General features: G+C 38.3%; 2 protein-coding genes across 2 annotated transcripts; both read right to left on the minus strand.

The window, feature by feature from the left end:
* Positions 1 to 443: 443 nt before the first annotated feature.
* Positions 444 to 8,171, minus strand: LOC122649533 (putative disease resistance protein At4g10780). Its single transcript, XM_043842719.1, has 4 exons — positions 7,459 to 8,171; positions 5,056 to 7,342; positions 1,041 to 1,199; positions 444 to 590 (listed from the first exon to the last, which is right to left on the minus strand). The coding sequence occupies exons 1-4, from the start codon at positions 8,169 to 8,171 to the stop codon at positions 444 to 446; spliced, it is 3,306 nt and encodes a 1,101-aa protein (XP_043698654.1).
* Positions 8,172 to 15,501: 7,330 nt separating this feature from the next.
* On the minus strand, positions 15,502 to 19,619 carry LOC122649537 (disease resistance protein At4g27190-like). The gene is made up of 3 exons (XM_043842723.1): positions 18,201 to 19,619; positions 16,464 to 18,062; positions 15,502 to 15,642 (listed from the first exon to the last, which is right to left on the minus strand). The coding sequence occupies exons 1-3, from the start codon at positions 19,617 to 19,619 to the stop codon at positions 15,502 to 15,504; spliced, it is 3,159 nt and encodes a 1,052-aa protein (XP_043698658.1).
* Positions 19,620 to 21,990: the final 2,371 nt, after the last annotated feature.

The following is a 21,990-nucleotide window of genomic DNA, read 5'->3' on the forward strand; positions in this document are numbered from 1 at the left end:
GTGTTTCATATTGCATGGAAAGTTTGATGACAAATAAATGATAAAAAGTGTTGGTCCCAAAGCCTCACTTAGAGAGGGGGGGGGGTTTGAATGAGTGACCTTAAAAAATTTAACTTTAATTTGCTCAATTTCAGTATTAGATAAGTGTATTCATTTCGTGAATAATCATCGATAAACATGACTAGGTATTGAAATCCGTGCCTAGCAAGGAAAATCAAGGGTCCACATACATCTGAATGGATGAGATCTAATATACCCCTAGCTCTACCTCCCTTCTTAGGGAAGGGCTTCTTAGCCATCTTACCTTGTAGGCAGGATTCATAGGTTAGATAAGGTTGAACCTCAAGACTGTCAACAGGACCATCATTTACTAATTTGTAAATCCTATATACCCCAATGTGGCCCAGCTTAAGATGCTAGAGATAAATTTAGTTATCAGGAGATCACTTTTGTTTCGTAAAACTAATAGTTATATTGGAATTACTGGATACATTTAAGATTGATTTGAGGAAATACAAACCATTCATTCTATAACCAGAAGCAACAAATTTGCCACCATAACTAATGATCAAATCATTATTAATGAAATACTATAACCATCATCAATAAGTCTTGAAATATAAATCAAATTCTTACAGAATCTAGATACATAATAATAACTATTTACTCTTAAAGTTCCAATATCACTAAAATGGATAATAAAGGTGCCAACTGCAACTACGTCGACCTCATATCCAGTTCATACTTGGGGGTGATCTCACTCTTTTTTTCTTTCTGCTCCCCTGAAACCTATGCAACATGTTGCAAACATGTGCGGTGGATCCAGAGTTCACACACCACAAGTCAGTTGGTTCTACCAGCAAATGAGATTCAGTCAAAACATAAAATTCAAAAATAGTTGTCTCTGCCTTGTCCTTCAATGTAGTAAAGGTACTCAAGATGGTTCCTCTTCCGGTGCCCAGGCTTGCTGTTGTAGAAACAGTTTCCTTTTACAACTTTAGTCTTCTTCTTCTGTACCCTCCCTCTATCACTGTTGGTACCTTGCTCTTAGACTTTCCTTTCTTAGCCGCCGCCTTCTTCCTACTCTTAAAAGACTGAGAACTCTTCTCAGTGACAAGAGCAACTACCTTGATCTTCTTAAGTGTCCTTTCTACTTCTGTAAGCATATTTGTCAACTCAGAGACATTGTTCAACTCCACCTTATTCATTTGGGAGTTCATGATGAATGAACTGTAAGCGTTAGGTAGTGAAGTGAAGATTTCAGTTTTGGTTCTTCAGTTTTGAACCAAAAATCAAAGATTGTCCCAAAGGATTCAAGTTTTTGGAAATATTTACTCAGCTTCATCATGATTCAGGATTGAGTAGGTCCCTTTAGACATTTTGGTAGAAAACAACGTCGAAGAGATTTTCTGATGTGCAAGACGATATTGTTTGCGGAAAGTCTCTTCGAGGTGTGTCCTCACATTCTTCGTAGTCTTAAAGTAATCACATGCACATTGTAAGCTTTTGTCAATCGAGCTAAGAATGTAACAGGTCGCTAAAGCGTCCTTTTCATTGAAAGTTTCCCATGCCTTGTAATCCTCACTATTAGTGGTGTGAGGCAAAGGGAGTAAAGGTAAAGTGAGCACATAGTGAATTTTATCCGCTTTCAAGACAAACAGAAGCTTTTGCTTCCATTCAAGGTAATTGATTCGGGTCAGTTTATTGCCATTTAGTAGGGAGATCAAAACAGTATTATTTGTCATATTGAAGGAAGTAGGCCAATTTGTAAGCAATGCACAAGTAATTAAAAACAATATCAACCATTGAATATCAACGTAAGGCAGTCAGAAAAGTGTATTGAATTGAAGTCTACTAAGCACTTGTCTTGTACAACTTAGCTTATTGGAGTTCACTGTTCACAAGCTTTGCTATAAAATCCCTTGTGAGGAAATGATCTCCGATATACTTCGGTGTAATGTAGTGTATGGTACTCTCGCAAGTAGATTCCAATTCTTTAGCCGAGAGGTGTTGGTTTTCCCACTGCCTTAACTTGGCCATTTTAGCTCCAAATTGAGTGGTTCAAGTTGTTGTGGGCTCACAAAATGAGAGGAACATTGCTATGGAGCTTGTGTGACCTGAAGACAACCCAGAATTCCATAAATTGATGAAGAAGATGGATACAGACATTGGGAATGCTTCAAGGTGATTGGGGAATAGAGCCATAGAGGTAGTGAAGGTGTTTGTGTAGTTGGTTTGGTGGAATTTTCTAAGTGATTGATTCACTCTGGTAAACCCTAATCCCCCTTATTGTATCTAACTAGGTATAGTTGAATTGAGTTATAATACCTAGCTATGGATTGTATTTGATTGGGGGTTTACATTTTATAACATTCTATCATTGTAAGGGACCTTGGAGTGAGTGCTCACAAGGTGTTTGATAATTTGTTTATTAGAGAGCTAGACATACAGTTGTGGCTGTGAGTATTGGGACTTGCAGCTCCTTGTCTTTGTATGATCAAGGACAGAAGTGGGAGGAGTCCTTGATGTGGTGGCAGTTGAAACTTGAAACTGAGTGTTTGGTCGAAACCTTCTCTCTGCCTGTTCATGCCATAAAATATGATCAGACCTTGGCAACTTGATCAAGGGCCTCCTGCTCGCTCAAGGTAGAGTTCTAAATTCTGCAGATGTTCTTCCCTCGTTGAACTTTAAAATGATCCTTTTTAAGTTCTAAAAGTTCTAGCTGAATCAAAGGGAAGAAGGGAAGCAAACATGAGTGCGTCAATAGAGAAGGCCCAACTTTACTTGTGGCTGGCCAGCCATATGTCACACATTTTCAATAGTTTTGCTAATGTTTAAAAGCTCTCAAGGATTTGTTTATTTAATGTTGTGTCGAGGAAAAAAATTTTAGATTTGTTCATTTAATTTGTGGTAGGTCTTTGTAGTAGGTTTAGAGAGGTATCTCCAGATAGCACTTTTGATCTCCCATGTGTAATGATTTGGCCAATCTGACCATTGGATGGATGAAGCATCTTTGTAAATTTCAAGCCTATGGTCCACTTTTCAGCTTATTTTTCTTCCCTTTTATTTACCACCATCAAAGCAGAGGAGAGATGTTCTGGAACTTACTTCAAATCATTAGATGGAGAATGTTTTTTGATGGAATTAGACAGAGATTGTTACTTTTATCAGCATTTTGTCAAAATTCAATTCTAAACTCAAGTCATATGGGTACCATATATTCATCTCTTTCTAAAAGAACCTTATCAGAAAGAAAAATCTGGGAAAGAAAAAGACCAATCCATTCAGTAGAGAATTAATGTGAATGTGTTGATTCATTCCTTGTATAATTGCAAGACCAATATATACAAAATAGTCATCAAGGAGCAAAGTAGTCTCCACCTTTGTTTGTATAAATATTATAGTAAACTGGTATTTTTATCTTTTGGACCTTGTATAAACCTACCAAACAAGCGAAATGGATCAAACATAAGTATTAGTTGTACAGCTTTTATAAGTAAAATGCAGTATGCATAGAAGGGAATATGCTTATAATATTATGTCTTAAGAAAATACATTAAAAAAATAAATAAATAACTTTCGTTGTATAAGAAAATTAACTCAACAATTATCTCTAGCCAAGCACAAGAAACTGATGCAAATAAGTCCCATTTAGGGTCATTTAATTGAGCATCCCAAAAGTAAAGATGGCTAGTAGTCTGTTTCCTAGTGAGTCAGAAGAACAAAGTGTAGAAAATTTGTTTCAGAAAAAGGAAAAAAAAAACAAAGAAAGACAGAAATGGTCTAAAACTTAGACTCAGCAGCTCTCTGTGAACTGTATAGTTTCAAGTACCAAACAAGAAATATAATTAGGTAGCAATTACACTTTCTTTATTGTCTCTTTGAGAAATAAAAGTGTATTGCCTCATGGCATGGATTGAAGATCAAATTAAAGTGATGCCAAGCTTATGAGTAGTAATTCTCTAACAGACTAGCATTGCAATGAAGCAAGACACATAAACAATGGAAAATCAGTACAGCTTAAGCAGCCTAATTTGTGATTTTTAGAGTAGGGTAACTAATCAATGGGAAAGACAAAACTCAATGTACGGTGGAGATCGAAATCACAAGATTTGTTATAAGATTGCACCCAAGGAACCGTTGCCATGAAATGCCACCATGCCCTGTGGATATGTACCTAAGTTTTGGGCTATATTATAAAATTGAATATATTGTGGTAATAACTTAAATATTTTCATTAGTCTAATTAGATTAATTTAGGTAGAGAACTAGATTAATAAGGGGAGTTTAGCCGTTATTGTTCACTGGATGGAATGAATGCATGTACATATATGTGTATATTGCTAACCAATTAAAAGGGATATATTTAAGGCAAAATCATTATTAGAAGGTAGTTAAAGTGAAAGCTTACACGCCTTAATCTTGAAGTTAACGCGGGAACGACATTCTTGCGCTGTGGCTTTATTATTCCAAGAATTGAACCTGTTGGATGGATGGATGGCTTTAAAATTAAACAAATAATGGAGACTTCTGTTTGTTTTGCCACATACTGAGAGTGAGAATATTTATTTCCATTCAAAAAAAATATTGTGTTTTATGGAGAGAGAGAGAGAGAGAATCTTGTCGAGTAGAATCGGATTGAAGCATGTTGTAGCTACTAATTAATTAAATTAAGGGAAGTAGTTTTCCGTACGGGAGTGTGGCCTAGATCTCTCTCCTCCTTAAAACAAGGGGGTAGGAGTGTCTTTTCACATGGGGAGGAGAGAGATAGACTCATGGGAGTGCTGGCATAGACCACACTCCCGGACAGAGATCTTTTTCTCTTAATGGAAAGTAGTTTTTTGTACGGGAGTGTGGCCTACGCCAGCACTCCCATGTGTTTATCTCTCTCCTCCTTAAAACAAGGGGAGCATGAGTGTCTTTTCACATGGGGAGGAGAGAGATAGATTCATGGGAGTGATAGCGTAGGCCACACTCCTGGACAGAGATCTTTTTCAATTAATAGTGAACTACGTACGTACGATGGAATGGAATATATATTAACAAATTAAATACCTGAACTCGCCGTTGAAGGTGCAGTTTGTCACTTGGTTCACCCCACTCCAACTGATGATTGAACCATGTTTCTTCTACGTAGATCCTCCTTAGTCTTGGTGTACTCTCCGGACTTGGACTTATAGGGATCCTTCTCAAATTGGGGCAATTGTAAATGTACAAGCTTTCTAAGACAGGGATTTTTATTGAATCATCATCATGGAGTGATATTACCCCTCGGCGGGGGCGGTGGTGGGGGCATACTGTTGAGAAGTTTGGCAATGAACACAATTCAAGCATCCTTAATCGTGGAAGCACCACCACCACCACCACCACCACCCCTTCCTCCTCGTCTTCTCCCTCATTCTTCATAAATATATCCTCTAAATCATTGCAATCACCAATTGTAATATCTTCTAATTTTGGAAGACCCTGAGCCATACTCATCTGAAAGATGTGCTTTAAATTGTGACATTTGTAAATCTCTAGGATCGTTAGGTTCTCCAGGGTCCCCTTTAGAAAAGGTCCATGACAGACTTCCTTCAAGTCCCTTAAGTAATGTAACTTTAATTCTTCCAACCTGTTGAATGCGAGTAGAGGGGCCGAGATCCCTTCTTCTACATGATGATGATGATCAGCAATCAAAATATGTTCCAGATCCTCGCAATTTTCAATTTGGAGATATCCTAAGTTGTTTAGACCACTTCCCTCTCCACCAAGTTGTGGATAAATGGTCTTTGGACCATGGCACTCATCGAGAATTAGACGCTCTGTTCGTCCCAACAACACCTTAGCCCAATTGGAAAGTTCATTAGGGATTTTTATTTCCCAAAATAACATTGTAGCTTCATAATTACCTACGGTGGGGATGTCATATCCCCTCCCTAATTTCTTCCGCGTTGGATTGAATGGGCATCCAATATAAAAACGGGTCAAGTTTTGTGCACACAATGAGATGGTGTTGTTGGAACTGAGGCATTCTATGTTTGATACAATTAATTCAAGCCTTGTCAAACGAGCCAAGGATGCCACCTTAGACAAACAAGCCTTACTACTCCAACTACTACTACTACTACTACCATCTGTTTTTGATCCTTCATAAGCCTCCCAATCATCAAAGCTTTCCAATACGTAGAGTTCTTCTAAGCGAGATAATCTCGACAGAACCTTTGGGGGAATAATCAACCTAGAGTTTCTTGACAAATCCAAGGACTTTAGATTTGTCAATCCCCCTATTTCTTGTGGCAAAATCCTTAATTCGTGGGAGCCACTTAGGTTGAGAATTTCAAGTTTCTTCATGTTCCCAAGCACTGACAAATCTAAAGAAGACTCAACTATATTTAGATGTAACACTCGAAGCTGCTCCGTTAACCATGAGAATGACGATGGTATTGAAACAATATTTGTGTTTCGGAGATCTAGAACTTTGAGTGATATCATACCCTCAAAACATCCATCAGGGATTTCCCTCAGAGATTGATTATCTCGTAATAATAAGGTTAGAAGTTGGGAGCAATAACCCATCTTTTCGGGGAACTTACTGATTTCATTTTGCATTAGCGAGAGTCGCTTGCAATTTCTCAGGTAGTTCTCCATATTTGGCCACTCCTCAAGTCCACTTCCAGCTTTTACAACAAAGCCATGATGGCTTTGCTGTGATGCAATCCAAATTGCCACATCTCGTATTATGTCATGCATCCTAACACATCCATTTCTTCCATCAATAGTTAACAACAAACTTGACCGCTTAAGTGTGTCCAGCACCGCATGCAACCTATTTCTGGCTTCGTTCATGTTTTCAATTGCTTCAAATATATCCTCAGCCCACACACAAGGAAGCAAATCATCCTCAGAAATAATGAAGTCTTCAGGAAATAAACAACAAAACAAAAAGCAACGTCGTGTTTCCTCGCTTTCAAGATAATCAAAACTCAATTTTATGGAGGAAAATACTCTTTGTTCCATACCTTGAATTCTCGATGGCATTGATTTCTTTAGTTGGGTGACTGCATCAACCCATACGATCCGGTCCCTATTTCTTAGTGCTTTTCCAACTGTAACAAGTGCCACTGGCAAACCCCCACATGCTTTAACAACTTCCCTGGCTACCTCATACAGCTCTGAGGAGTCTACACGATCACCCCCTGCGCTCATTCTAAATAGCTCCCATGCATCTGCTTCGGGTAACTCCTTCAGTTCAACATTGTATTGGGTATTCATTCCATCACACACTTGTAAGAATCTCGTTGTGATAATGACGCTGCAATTGTATCCTCCTCTTCCATCGTTGCGAATTATGTCGCCGCCTCTGTCTCCATACAGAATTCCAATATCTGTTAATGTCAGTGGTTCCCATACATCATCCAAGATTATGAGGATTCGTTTCTCTTGCTGTATTCTCGTCCATAAACGTCTTGCTCTTACTGATTCATCTGCTTCCTCGAATTTGAACCCCAAGTTATCTGCAATATCTTCTTGAAAATAATGTTTTGACTCACGGTTATCATCACAATCCGATCAAAGAACCTTTTGTTTTTCAGTTTCGTTGCCAATTCATTCATCAAGGTCGTCTTGCCGACCCCGCCCATCCCATAAACTCCGATGAAGTTGAGTTTCTTGTCCCCCAATGCCTCCATAATTTGCTCCTTTGCCAACTTGGTGGGCTCAAAAGCTTGGAAATTAAGCATTGGCATGGATTCTATGCCAGGAGGAGGTGGAGGAGGAATTGACACAGAGCTATCAAATTGGCTTCCTTCCCTTTGGAGATTAATGACTACATCGGTCTTCCTTTTTGCTTCTTTTCCCACACGATAACGAGCACGGCCGCAGTCGTATTGGAGGCAGCATCCCTTGTTCTCTTCAACTGCGGCATACAACACAATCACCTCTCTCTGTGTGGCATCAATTGTATCTAACCAACTACTTACCACTTGTTTGATCACTTGTCCTCGGCTTCGAGCGACATCCACACACTGCCCAACATCTATTCTCAGTTTTTCAAGTCTTTCCATTTGGTTTCTAAGCTCATTGATTTTTGTTTTGTAATGAACAAGAAAACCAAGATGTCGCAGAAAGGGAGGAGTCACAACACTAATTAGTCCACCAACAGCTGATAATGCGGCCGCCAGAACTGGCATTGTGGTGGTCAGTGATTCAGATAGGTAAATGATACCTGAAATCTGAATCTAAATCAAGCCGCTGAATCTGAAACCACTCACAACAACCTCTTTTGGCGAGAAAAGGTAATTAGCAAAATCTTGCAAATGACAAAAATAGAGCAATCGACTTGACCTTGACTTGGAGAAAAGTAAGTTTTCCTTCTTCACATATGCATCCAACCGACATCCATCCAAGCTTACTTTGGAAAAAGGTAAAGTGCAATGAATGAGTAAAGGCATCAAATCAAACCAAGTCTTTCAATTAATTTAAAAAAAAGGCATCAAATCAAACTAAAAAATCTTTGAATTCCCATGGTCCATTGGACCCAAGATTCCATATTAGGGTCCCCTAGCCTGAATTATCAAACCCAAAAAGCTATTGGAGCCCTAGTTAGTAAATTCGGATTGGTGAATTATTCCAATGGAGAATTATTCAGAATAATTTGTTTTGTTAATTTAAGAATTCGATAAAAAAGCTGGTTAAAAAAGCAGATAAAATAAAATTTGAATTCAGAACCGAGATTTATTTATTTTTTTTAAATTATTCGAACAAAAAATTCAAAAATTATTTTTAATAAGATAAATTACAGATCACCCCCTAATTTTCAATCGAAACTCAGATCACCCCCTGATTTTTTTAAAAATTCAAATGTCCCCCTCCACATTAACGGTGCTAGACTGCTGTTAGTTATTGGTGTGAAATGACTATTTTACCCTTGTACTAAAACATTAGAATTAAATTTACAATACTACCCTTCTTTCATCTTCAACCTAAAATACCCCACCCCTTTCCTGCAACTCCGCTGGCAGCATCGCCACCGTCGCCGCCGTCGGCTCACTTCATGGGGAAATGGTGAAGATTCAAAGAAACTTGCAACTCTTCTCCTTTTTCTTCTCCAGTGAACTCCCTCCTCTGTTCTAGAAACAGAAATGATTGTGCATAACAAACGCGTTTTTATTTCCTTTTTTTGCCCAGAAATAAAAATTAGGGCTCATGTTCTCTGTGCCATAGCGCAAGCTGCACCCAGACACATGGGCTTGCCACTTAGGGGGCAGGGTGGTCATTGCACCCACCCCCATGTGTCTGGGCGGAGCCTGCGCCCCCGGCACAGAGAACATTCTCCCTAAAAATTATTATGTGTTATCAAACACGTATTTTTGCCCATAAATTTGGCCCAGTAACAGAAATACAAAATGTCATTTCTAGAATAGAAACATGACTCAGAAACAGAAATGTTATAATGTAGGCCCATAGTGATCCATGGATCCTTTGTGTACTTCCATGTTTTTCAATAAATTGTTTTGCCAGTTGGCAAATTCTGTTGGTCTTGAAGGTTGACAGGTAAACAGGAGACCCTAGGTTCTTCCTGCCCAAAAATTTCAGCCCTAATCCAACCTACCATGTTGGATATAAGTGTGAAAAGAAGAGGTAAAAGGGAAAGTAGGGGAGGGTAAAATTGAAATAGAGTTACATTAAAGGTATTTTAGGGTTTTTTAAATTTTGTACATGCCACTTCATCACTTAATGGCATTTTTTAACGATTAGGACACAGTTGATAGAATCTTAGGAAACTAGGGGAGGACATTATCATTATTCAAAATTTAGGTATTAAGTTAATATTTTTAATTAATTAACAAAAGCTTGCAAACGAAAAACACAGCAATAGACTTTGGAGAAAAGTTTTTCGTTCACATATGTATCCAACCGACATCAAAACTTACTTTCGAAAAAAAAGTCCAGTAAAACTAAAAAGTCTTTCAATTCCCATGGTGGCATAGAGGACGGTAGGGTCCCAAATCACATGTTAGGGTCCCGTAGCGTCAATTATTCAAACCCAAAAGCTACTTTTTCAAAAGAAAAACGAGAACAAGGTGTACATTTTAAGTGTGAATACTATCCACCACTAAACCTACCACCTGGGTAGCCTGCTGCCAAAGAAATGGGATCTGAAAGGGTACCTTGGAAAATACTAAAACCTAGGAGGGTATTTATGAATCTAAAGGGGAAGTGAATTATTCCATTTCCTTGGCTTAAGGGTGCCAATTCGGTATCGAAACCGTTTATCGAATCGATACCATAACGAATTACTCATTTTGTACTATATCGAATTGTGATAGTATAGGAAAATGGTACCGTACTCGGTACAATATAGTATCAATATGGAGGTTGATACCGATAGTACATACCGATACCGTACAACTTAAAGTAAAATTCGAGGGAGCCCCAAGCCTCCTCCTCCGAGATTGGGTCTAGGAGCTATGGACGTGGGCGTCAAAACCGGCAAACTTAAAGACTCCTCTCTGTTGAAGAATTTGGTGATCTCAAGTTCTGTTTCAACAATTGTGGAAGATAGGGATGTTATTAGTCTGACTCGGAGTGACCTCAACGATGAAGGAGCTGTGAGACCTGAGGGTGTTTTTTAGGGCTGTGATTCTCCTATGGACCTAGGTTGTGACCATGTCATTGATACTCTATGGAGCGATCCTGTCACACCCCGCCTAGGAGGGCTAATGTGACCGGATGTCAACGACACCTTGACAACCACAGGATCTCATACGCAGTATTCCAACTCAAACTGCCACCACAAAACAAAATCAAATGCAGTAGAAAAGAAGATCTTAGATACAAATATACAATATATATCAGAATTTCTACGTGGTAGGCCCAGTAATTATATACAAAGTACAGTGTTCAAGTTTTACAATAATTACGGTAGAAGTTAACTACACAAAAGTAATTATGTTAACTTTACTAAGTTGTACAGTAGAATTCCTATCTACTCAAAAAGGGGTACTCAAAAAGAACACATCAGAAAGTATAAGGCGTCTGATCCATTAGACTGCGTCACAGACTAGAACAGTAGTCACAAACACAACTTGGATCATGCCCCTCGGGGTCCATTTTCTAGTAATCGTAATCACCATCAGCTCTTGATTTGACAGGATCTTCCTACGCAGATCTATGTCCACCTACAAGATCATCTAGAAAAGAGGGAATTCCACGGGGTGAGCTCTACTGAGCCCAATAAGTGAAATAAAACCATTCAAACATACACAATACATATGAACCTGTATGCATGAGGTTCAATTCTAACTTTTATCCACCTAACATCAGAGCCCGCTTAGGTCATGGACTATAAACCACCCATCTGGCAGACCCCAATAACCATAGCCAACCCTACCTTGGTGCTCTAGCAACTTAGCAACCCTTCATACTCCTCAAACAATAGAGAGCTATGGCTACCAACACCTAAACCCCTGTTGGTAAGGGTCATAACATAAGATTGTGATTTTACCTAGCCATATGCATTTCTACATGGCGTAGTATGAAATGCACAGTGCTTCCACATTCCATATTACGGCGTACCATGCCCTTCACTTCCAAGCCGACTACGACGCCTACTCTATATCAATACCATTTATGAAAGCTCAATGCATAATCATAAATTCAACAATACATCTCCAATCATCCGGAAACAAGTAAGTGAAAAGAATTAAAGCATAAACTCATATAAACTATAAATTTTCAGATAAGTAAATAAAAGAATTAAGGTAACATGAATGCAAGAATATAATATGCACTCAATAGGATATCCAAATTATCAAGTAAATATACTGAGACATGCACATCTATACATAACAGAACTTAATTGCAAGATTTCATGTATAGTGTTCATGCATGATTGACAAGCAAATGATTTAATTTAAAACACTATTTAAAACAAAATCAATATCCATGCCACTCACCCTGATCTGTCAAACAGTTCGATAAGGATTCCAAATTTGAACTTCGATAAGCTTCTTCGTGTATAAGTGATTCCTTCCCTAATTGGATAACACAATAGACTAATTAGGTAAATTAAATAGTTAAGGGTTAATCCTAGTGTGTTTATACCTTAGTTTAATTGTATAGGTTGTTAGTTAGGCCTTACATGGGTAATTAGGCCTTGTACGGGGTTTAGAACCAAGGTACAACATTTAGGTCTAATTAGATTAATTAGGCTATGCATATAGTTTATTTGGTCATGCATGTAGTTATTAGGTTATTCCCAAGAAGGTTTTTGCCTTAGCTTAATTAGTTGCACAAGGGTTAGTTAGGTCTTATAGGGGGATTAGAATCTAATTAGGGTGTTCAGGACCAAATTCCAGCATACAAGGTTGAAATAGAGCATCACAAGATTAACCGGATGGTTAAGCTCACTAGGGACCAGTCGACCCGTCTGAGTTAGGCCTAACCATCCGGTGGTGTTTCTGTGCTCAAATTTTGGGGGTTTTTTACTATGAGTTCACCATTTTTAAGGTGTAGATGGTCTGAACAGCTTAGGGAAGATGACCAACATGGCAATTGGGTTATATCAATCCAATTGCATGGCTCAATTAAAGAGGTTAATAGTTTTTAAAGGAATTAAGCAAGAATTTAAGTTTAAACTCAGAATTGGGCAGAATTTATGTCGATCATGCTCAAGGGTGCTAAACGGTCCGATTTTGTTTAAACGGTTCGGTTTGGTTCAAATCATTTAATTAAATGGCCTTAGTTTTGAAACCATAACCGAACCATTTATGAAATGGTTTAGTTCGGGTCGGTAAACGGTTTCTATTTGATTTTGGCATATTTATGTACATTTAAGAGTATTAAACTGTCCGATTCGATTCAAACCGTTTAACTAAACGGCCTCAATTTTGAAGTCATAATCGAACCATTTATTAAACGGTTTCATAGTTTCGGTTTAAACGACTCGGTTCGATTCTAGTAAACGGTTTTGATTTGCTTTTGACACCCTTAATCATGCTGCTCTTGGACTTGAACCTTACCATCTAGTTTAGATTCAGTTCCAATATGATGAATAAGACCATGCATGATGATCTAGGGCTTCTAAGAAGTTGGGTTGCTTCATGCACTAGTGAATTCATCAAGAAAAGAAGGGATTTAGCTAGAGGCTCTTAACTTGAGATGAACTTGAGTAGGATCACTAGGGTAACAGTAGTTCAGCAGCAAGGCATGACCGATTCCTTCTTCTTCTCCTCTTTCACTTCTCTAGAGTAGGTTGATTTCTAAGGATGGAATGAGAGAATGAAGTTGAGAGTTGAGAATGAGATCCTATATATATGTTTAGGCCTCTAAGGCCCGTTTGGCTGGCCATATGAGAATCAAACTCATTTTTATGACTTTAGTCCTCCAAGGCTTGTTTGCTTGGCCTTATTGGAACTAAAATGGATTAAATGGCCGATAGGTCCATGTGGGGCCCACATACATGACTCGGTTAAATAATGTGGACTGTAGGTGAAATCTGGCCGTGTTGGTATAATAGTAACCGAATTACAGCGGGGGTATACGGGTCCTGCAGAATAAAATATTATTAAAATAAGACGACAATCCCACAACCTTATTGGATCGGGTTGCATTGGACATGGAAGGGAAAATACTTAATATTGTTTGTACACTTGAGAGTGTACAGTACACAGCTACATGGGGAAGGTACCCATCTCTTTACAGGTGCGTACATCCTCACCCTCGAGGTACCTGCATCTCTTTCGATCACTTGATCAAAACACCACAATGCATTGGCAACTATGACGGAGATCAGGACCTACAACCAAAGCTCGAATTAACCCGGATTTTTGGGCACAGATGTAACAGATCCTAGTATGGATGACAATGTTTTCTTGTGTTAATGGTAGGAAAGGATTTGGGTCTAATGATGTCAATTTGGGTCGGGAGAGTCCTTCATTTGTTTTATACAATCAAAGCGGGAATTGGGTGGTTCCTCCCATACCTCTCTATAATATATAAATGGAAGAAGATCAACTTTATAATTAGGTGATTGGTTGTTCGTGGTTGATTCCTCTTTGGGTGGTCTCTCGTAAGCTTTATTTGATTGTAGGTTAGTCTGTTGTTTTGTTTTTTTCCTTATAATTTTTTATTATTTTTTCATGTTCTTTCTCCTTTTATTTTTTTGAGATAAAATATTCTTTTTTTGACACAGAGATAAAATATTCTCTATGCTTCATTGAATATAATTTTCATTCATCCAAAAAAAAAAAAAAAAAAAAAGGGAGAAAGCAGGGTGTTAATTGCAATAATAATTGGATTTAAATCCAAGCCCTGTTGCCCTAGTGCACCATGAATGAGATTTTGCTTGATGCTTGTGTTGACCTTGAGTTACAGATGCTTATGCTGGTTGAAGGTTGTTCCTTCTCAGTATTGTGTCCTTATCTTTAAAACTCGAACGACGATTAAAGAAAATCTGAAATTAAATTTATACACTTGAGATAACAAGTACGCATGGATGTGTATTTTGTTAGTTTGAGCTATTATCTATGTTTTGTACGTACTATGTTTTCTAGCTGATATCTCTACCAACATCTATTATGTATAAGCAGCATATGAATATTAAGTATGCATTCCGTATTTGTGAATGTAATCCTCTACATGTTTGTATTGCTTATAAGATTAATCAAGCCAATTATGTATGGTGTATGCATGGAAAAAAAAAATTTTGCAGTTATACATAGAAGATAATATGTTCATAATATTATATCATACACAAAAAAAAAAAAAATCTAAAATTTAAGCTTTCTTTACATAATCAATAGGAAGGGATAGGCACGCTGCCTGCTCCAGGTAAGTTAGCGGGTGGCAAGCACATGGCAGTGTAGACAAAGGAGAGCAGGGGGTCTTTGCAGGTAGCAATTACACTCTCCTTGGTGCCTCTTCTTGACATAGAAAATGTATTGCCTCATGGGATGGCATTCAAATTCTTTAGAAAGATTGAAGATCAAATTAATGTCATGCCAAGCTTATGAGTAGTAATATCTAATAGTCAAACATTGCAATGATGCATGACACATAAACAATGGAAAAAAAAAACATAAAAAAATTAAGGGAAAAAGATCTCTGTCCGGGAGTGTGGCCTATGCCAGTATTCCCATGAGTCTATCTCTCTCCTCTCCATATGAAAAGACATCTTTGCCCCCTTGTTTTAAGGAGGAGAGAGATAGAAACATGGGAGTGCTGGCGTAGGCCACACTCCCGTGCAGAAAATTGCTTTCTAAAAATTAATTAGGTAGGCTCAAGTAGCTTTGGACACAAATATTATAGTTTGATTAAAAAGATATTATTAGAAAAACTGAGAAAATAAAACATCATGCAAATCGTGAGTCGATTTGTTCCTAGTTCTGGAAATTTTAGTAGTTATAGGCCATGTGGGCTATCGAAACCATCAATGTATCCATCTTCTTAAATATTACAAACCCTATTATTTGAGATGAAAAAAGCAATATCATGCAGAAGAGAGATTAACTCCCAATGTCATTCAGCTCGAGAATTCTGGGTTAAACAGTCAACCACATTCTTGCAATCTGTCCAAACCTCTACATCTTCCCATTCCAACTTAAGCGCACGTCGAAGACCTTGTTGCAGTCCCCCTAATTTCCGTCTCCTGAGCATATTCTGAAACACCAAAATCCATACATGCCACAATAAACACAAAACATTAATCAGCCTTGGACATGATTATACAATTATATCAGCCTGAGTTTTGATTTTCAAAGTAGGGTAACTAATCAACGGGAAAGAGCATCAATATGTGCAAAATTATGCATATGCACATGAAGAATCAACACAACTTGATATGCACCTAATTAATAGGGCTATCGTATAAAATTGAATTTGTTGCATGTGGTAATAACATAAATCTTTTCATTAGTCTAATTAGGTTAATTTAGGTAGGATTAGCTAGCCGAATTTTGTACGTACGTCAGTCCTAGATACAAGTTGATCTAGGATTTTATAGAGAGAGAGAAATGCGAGTCTGGTGAATCTTCATGTATGTGAGCATACGTGAATGACTCACAGTAGTTCAGATGGAATATTCTCACAGATTGGATTCCATCTGAACGACTGTGAGTCATTCACGCACGCTCACGTACATGAAGATACCCCGCGTCTATAGCAAGAAAAGAACTGCGACATGGAAGATGTATATAAATATGTATATTGCTAACCAATTAAAAGGGATTTGAAGCAAAATCATTATTGGAAGGTAGAGAAAGTTCAATTAAGCTTACACACCTTAATCTTGAAGTTAACGCGGAAACGACATTCTTGCTTGATCTGTGGCCTTATACTGACCAGGACACGAATTTAACCTGTTGGATGGATGGCTCTAAAAATTAACCAAACAAATAATGGAGACTTTTGACGGAAAATATATATATTTTTTTATTTAAAAAAAAATAAAATTGAATAGATATTAAGAAATTAATGCATACCTGAACCCGTTGTTGAAGGTGCAGTTTGTCACTTGGTTCATCCCACTCCAACTGATTGAACCATCTTTCTTGTACGTAGATCTCTCTTAGTCTTGGTGTGCTCTCCGGACTTGAACTTATAGGGAGCCTTCTCAAATTAGGGCATTCCTTAATGTTCAATTCTTCTAAGACTGGGAATTTTATTGAACCATGGAGTGATAGTACCCCTCGGCATACCGTTGAGAAGTTTGGCAATGAACTCAATCCAAGAAACTTTAATCGAGGAAGCACCACCACCACCACCTTACCTTCCTCCTCGTCTTCTCCGCGTTCATTCTTCATAAATATTTCCTCTAAATCATTGCAGTCACCAATTGAAATTTCTTCTAATTGTGGGAGACCCTGAGCCATACTCATTTGAAAGATGTGCTTCAAATTGGAACATCTCTCAATATATAGGAACCTTAGGTTCTCCAGGGTCCCCTTTTGAAAAGGTCCATGGCAGATTTTCCTCAAGTTCCTTACATCTCTTAACCATAATATTTCCAACCTGTTGAATGCGAGTATAGGGGCCGGGACCCCTTCTTGATGATGATGATGATGATGATGATGATCAACAATCAAAATATGCTCCACATCCTCACATTTTAGAATTATGAGCTTTCGTAAGTTGTTTAGACCACTCCCCCGTCCACTAAGTTGTGGATAAATGGTTTTTGGACCATGGCACTCATGGAGAATTAGACGCTTTGTTCGTCCCAACAACATCTTAACCCAATTGGAAAGTTTATTAGGGATTTTTATTTTCCAAAATAACATCGTAGCTTCATAATTACCTTCGGTGGGCATATAATATTTAAACGATGATTTCGTGTTCCACCTCTGATTGAATGGGCACCCAATAAAAAAATTGGTCAAGTTTTGTGCACCCAATGAGATAGTGGTGTTGGAACTCATGAGGCATTCTATGTTTGATACCACTAATTCAAGCCTTGTCAAACGAGTCAAGGATGTCACCTCAGACAAACAAGCCTTACTACTGCTACTACTACCATCTTTTTTTGATCCTTCATCAGCCTCCCACTCATCAAAGCTTTCCAACATGTGGAGTTCTTCTAACCGAGATAACATCGACAGGACTTTTGGGGGAATAATCAATCCAGAGTTTCTTGACAAATCCAAAGACTTTAGATTTGTCAATCCCCCTATTTCTTGTGGCAAAATCCTTAAGTTGGAGCCACTTAGGTCGAGTATTTCAAGTTTCTTCATACTCCAAACCAATGATAAATCTAAAGAAGACTCAACTATATTTAGATGCAACACTCGAAGCTGCTCTGTTAATAATGAGAATGACGATGGTATTGAAACAATATTTGTATTTCGGAGATCTAGGACTTTGAGTGATTTCATACCCTCAAAACATCCATCAGGGATTTCCCTCAAAGATTGATTATCCAGTAATGATATGGTCACGAGTTGGGAGCAATAACCCATCTGTTCAGGGAACGTATTGATTTCATTTTGCATTAGCGAGAGTCGCTTGCAATTTCTCAGGTTCACCATATTTGGCCACTCCTCCAGTCCACTTTTAGCTTTTACAACAAAGCCATGTTGGTCTTCCTGTGATGCAATCCAAATGGCCACATCGCGAACGGTATCGTGCATCCTAACACTTTCGAATCTCAAAGGATAACTAACATTTAACAACAAACTTGATCGCTTAAGTGTGTCCAACACCGTATGCAACCTATTTCAGGCTTCTTTCATGTTTTCAATTGCTTCAAATATATCCTCAGCCCACACATAAGGAATCAAATCATCCTCAGAAATAATAAAGTCTTCAGGAAATAAACAACAAAACAAGAAGCAACGTTGTGTTTCCTCGCTTTCAAGATAATCATAACTCAATTTTATGGAGGAGAATACTTGTTTTTCCATACCTGGAATTCTCGATGGGATTGACCTCTTCAGTTGGGCAAGTGCGTCAACCCATACCGTCCAGTCCTTATTTCGTAGTGCCTTTCCAACCGTAACAAGTGCCACTAGCAAACCCCCACATTCTTTAACAACTTCCTTGGCCACTTCATTCAGCTCTGAGGAGGAGTCCACTCGATCAGCACCTACGCTCATTCCAAATAGCTTCCATGCATCTGCCTCCGGTAATACCTTCACTTCAACATTGTATTGGGTATTCATTTGATCGCAAACTTCTAAGAATCTTGTTGTGATAATAACGCTGCAATTATTGCATCCTCTTCTTTCATCGTTGCCGCCAATTATGTCGCCGATCACTCTGTATCCATAGAGAATTCCAATATCGGTTAATTTAAGTGGTTCCCATAGATCGTCCAAGATTATGAGGATTCGTTTCTCTTGCTCAATTCTTGCAGATAAACGTCTTGCTCTTACCGATTCATTTGCTTCCTCAAATTTAAACCCAAGGTTCTCTGCAATATCAGCTTGAATCTTATTCAAAATAATGTTTTGAGATACGGTGACCATCACAATCTGATCAAAGACCCCTTCGTTTTTAAGTTTCTTTGCCAATTCATTCATCATGGTCGTCTTACCGACCCCACCCATCCCATAAACTCCGATGAAGTTGAACTTCTTGTCCACCAATGCTTCTATAATTTGCTCCATCGCCAACTTGGTGGGCTCAAAAGCTTGGAAATCAAGCATTGACGGCATGGATTCTATGCCAGGAGGAGGTGGAGGAGGAATTGACACAGAGGCATCAAATTGGCCAGCTTCCTTTAGGAGATTAATGACTACATCGATGGTCTTCCTTTTTGCTTCTTTGTCCACACGATAATGAGCACGGCCACAGTCCCATTGGAAGCAGCAGCATCCCTTGTTCTCTTGAAGTAGTAGTACTGTGGCGGCATCATCAACTCCATCTAACCAACTTCTTACTTCTCTCTGTGTAGCATCAACTCTATCTAACCAACTTCTTACCACTTCTTTGATCTCATGTCCTCGTCCTCGAGCGACTTCCACAGACCGCTCAACATCTGTTCTCAGTTTTTCAAGTTTATCCATTTGATTTCTAAGCTCATTGACGTTTCTCTTGTACTGAACAAGATAACCAAGATGACGCAAAAAGGGAGAAATCACAGCCTTCACCAATTCAGTAATAGGTTCAACAACAACTGCCAATGCGATGGCAACTGCCATTGTGGTGATCGAGTGATTCAGATCAGATCAGATCAGATAAATGAGTTGCCTGAAATCTGAATCTGAATCTGAATCAAGCCGCTGAAGCTGAAACTGAAACTACTCACAACAACCTCCTTGGGCAATTGAAAAAGCTTAATTAATTAAGAAAAGCACTGAAACAAAGGAGAAAGGGAGGGAAAAGAAAAAGAAAGGTGAATGATACCTGAATGAAGATGATCAAAGAAGAGGAATAGCAGTCGATCAACTCAGACACGAACGAAAGCAAACGCTTCTTCTACTCAAACGGATCTTAAAAACTATGGTAGTCTCTGAAACAACAAACTCCATTCTCTACCTCTTATTCCTACTTTCTTATCTACTCAACATTGATAGCATAAAGAAATAAATAAATAAAAGACGGGTTGGATTGGAAGGAGGCCGGCCTTCAAAATTGAAATGGCCCCACTTATGTGTAAGTGGAACAATCCCATTTATACCCATGTTAATGTGTGTACTAATTTCCAGATACATCATCTCCACATACATATTATCTCTATCCCCACTGCCCCAGCAAATTGATGAGTGATGTGACGATTTTGAATGTTGAATATTCAAGGAATGATATGAACTGACCCCCTAAGCTTATGATACCAATCCGATCCGGTCAAAATCGGCCGATTCAATCCGATACCTCAAACCATGGTCCACACACATCCGGATGGATGAGATCCAATATACCACTAGCTCTACCTCCCTTCTTAGGGAAGGGCTTCTTAGCCATCTTGCCTTGTAGGCAGGGTTCATAGGTTAGATAAGGTTGAACCTCAAGGCTCTCAACAAGACCATCATTTACTAATTTGTAAATCCTATATACCCCCAATGTGGCCTAGCTTAAGATGCTAGAAATAAATTTGGTTATTAGAAGATCACTTTTGTTTCGTAACACTAATAGTCATACTGGAATTACTGGATTCATTTAAGATTGATTTGACGAAATGTAAACCATTCACTCTATAACTAGAAGTAACAAATTTGCCACCATAACTAATGATCAAATCATTATCAATGAAATACTATAACCATCATCAATAAGTCTTGAAATATAAATCAAATTCTTACTGATTCGAGGTACATAATAATAATTATTTACTCTTAAAGTTTCAATATCACTAAAATGAATAATAAAGGTGCCTACTACAACTACGTCGACCTCATATCCAGTTCATACTTGAGAGTGATCGATCTCACTCTTTCTTATGTTTCTGCTCACCTGAAACCTATGCAACATGTTGCAAACATATGCGATGGATCCAGAGTTCACACACAAGAAGTTAGTTGGTTCTACCAACAAATGAGATTCAATCAAAACATAAGAAGATTCAAAACTAGTTGTCTTTGCCTTGTCCTTCTTCAGTGAAGTAAGGTACTCATGATGGTTCCTCTTATGGTGCTCGGCTTGCTGTTGTAGAAACAGTTTCTTTTTACAACTTTAATCTTCTTCCTTTATACCCTCCCTCTTTCATTGTTGGTCCCTTGCTCTTAGATTTTCCTTTCTTAGCCTTCTTCTTCTTCCTAATCTTAAAAGACTGAGAACTCTTCTCAGTGACAAGAGCAACTACCTTGATCTTCTTTAGTGTCCCTTTTGCTTCTGTAAGCATATTAGTCAACTCAGAGACATTGTTCAACTCATGATGAATGAACTGTAAGCGTCAAGCACTGAAGTGAAGATTTTAGTTTTGAACCAAAAATCAAAGATTGATCCAAAGGATTCAAGTTTCTAGAAATATTTACTTAGCTTCATCTTGATTCAGGATCGACTAGGTCCCTCTAGACATTTTGGTGGAATAGAAAACAACATTGAAGAGATTTTCTTCAACATAAGGAATAAGTGCAACAATTATTCAATGGTTCTACACAATTCCGACTTCCCTCTCAGTCAGAAAACTGTATTGGAGTCTACTAAGCATTTTTTATGCACAACTATGCTTATCAGAGTTCACTATTCACAACCTTTACTATCAAATCCTTGTGAGAAATGATCTCTGATATATTTCAATGTAATGCAGTTTATAGTACTCTCGCAGGTAGATTCCAATTCCTTGGTTGAGAGGTATTGGTTTTCCTGCTGACGAAACTCACACGATCTAAAGAGTTCAGATTGAAACTGCACCTTTAAAGTTGAATCCAACAGTCTGTAGACGAGCCAACTAGGCTTATGACGTGCACTCGTGTTATGCTGATACCTCGTGACAATTCCCTTGATACGAATCATTCCAGAAATGACCATAATGCTCCTGGTTCATTTTTCGGCCATAACTTGGCCATTTTAGCTCCAAATTGAGTGGTTCTAGTTGTTGTGTCCTCACAAAAATGAGAGGAACATTGCAAT

This window comes from Telopea speciosissima, chromosome 2 (assembly GCF_018873765.1).
Source record: "Telopea speciosissima isolate NSW1024214 ecotype Mountain lineage chromosome 2, Tspe_v1, whole genome shotgun sequence".
Taxonomy (NCBI): domain Eukaryota; kingdom Viridiplantae; phylum Streptophyta; class Magnoliopsida; order Proteales; family Proteaceae; genus Telopea; species Telopea speciosissima.

Coding starts and splice junctions, on each gene's coding strand:
- LOC122649537 (XM_043842723.1), bottom strand. CDS start 19,619: ATGGCAGTTGCCATCGCATTGGCAGTTGTTGTTGAACCTATTACTGAA. Junction 18,063..18,200: donor CAATTGAAAACATGAAAGAA/GCCTGAAATAGG, acceptor ATTGCATCACAG/GAAGACCAACATGGCTTTGT. Junction 15,643..16,463: donor ACCTTCAACAACGGGTTCAG/GTATGCATTAAT, acceptor TTGGTGTTTCAG/AATATGCTCAGGAGACGGAA.
- LOC122649533 (XM_043842719.1), bottom strand. CDS start 8,171: ATGCCAGTTCTGGCGGCCGCATTATCAGCTGTTGGTGGACTAATTAGT. Junction 7,343..7,458: donor TCGAGGAAGCAGATGAATCA/GTAAGAGCAAGA, acceptor GTATGGAGACAG/AGGCGGCGACATAATTCGCA. Junction 591..1,040: donor AAGGAAAGTCTAAGAGCAAG/GTACCAACAGTG, acceptor TGATGGTTATAG/TATTTCATTAATAATGATTT.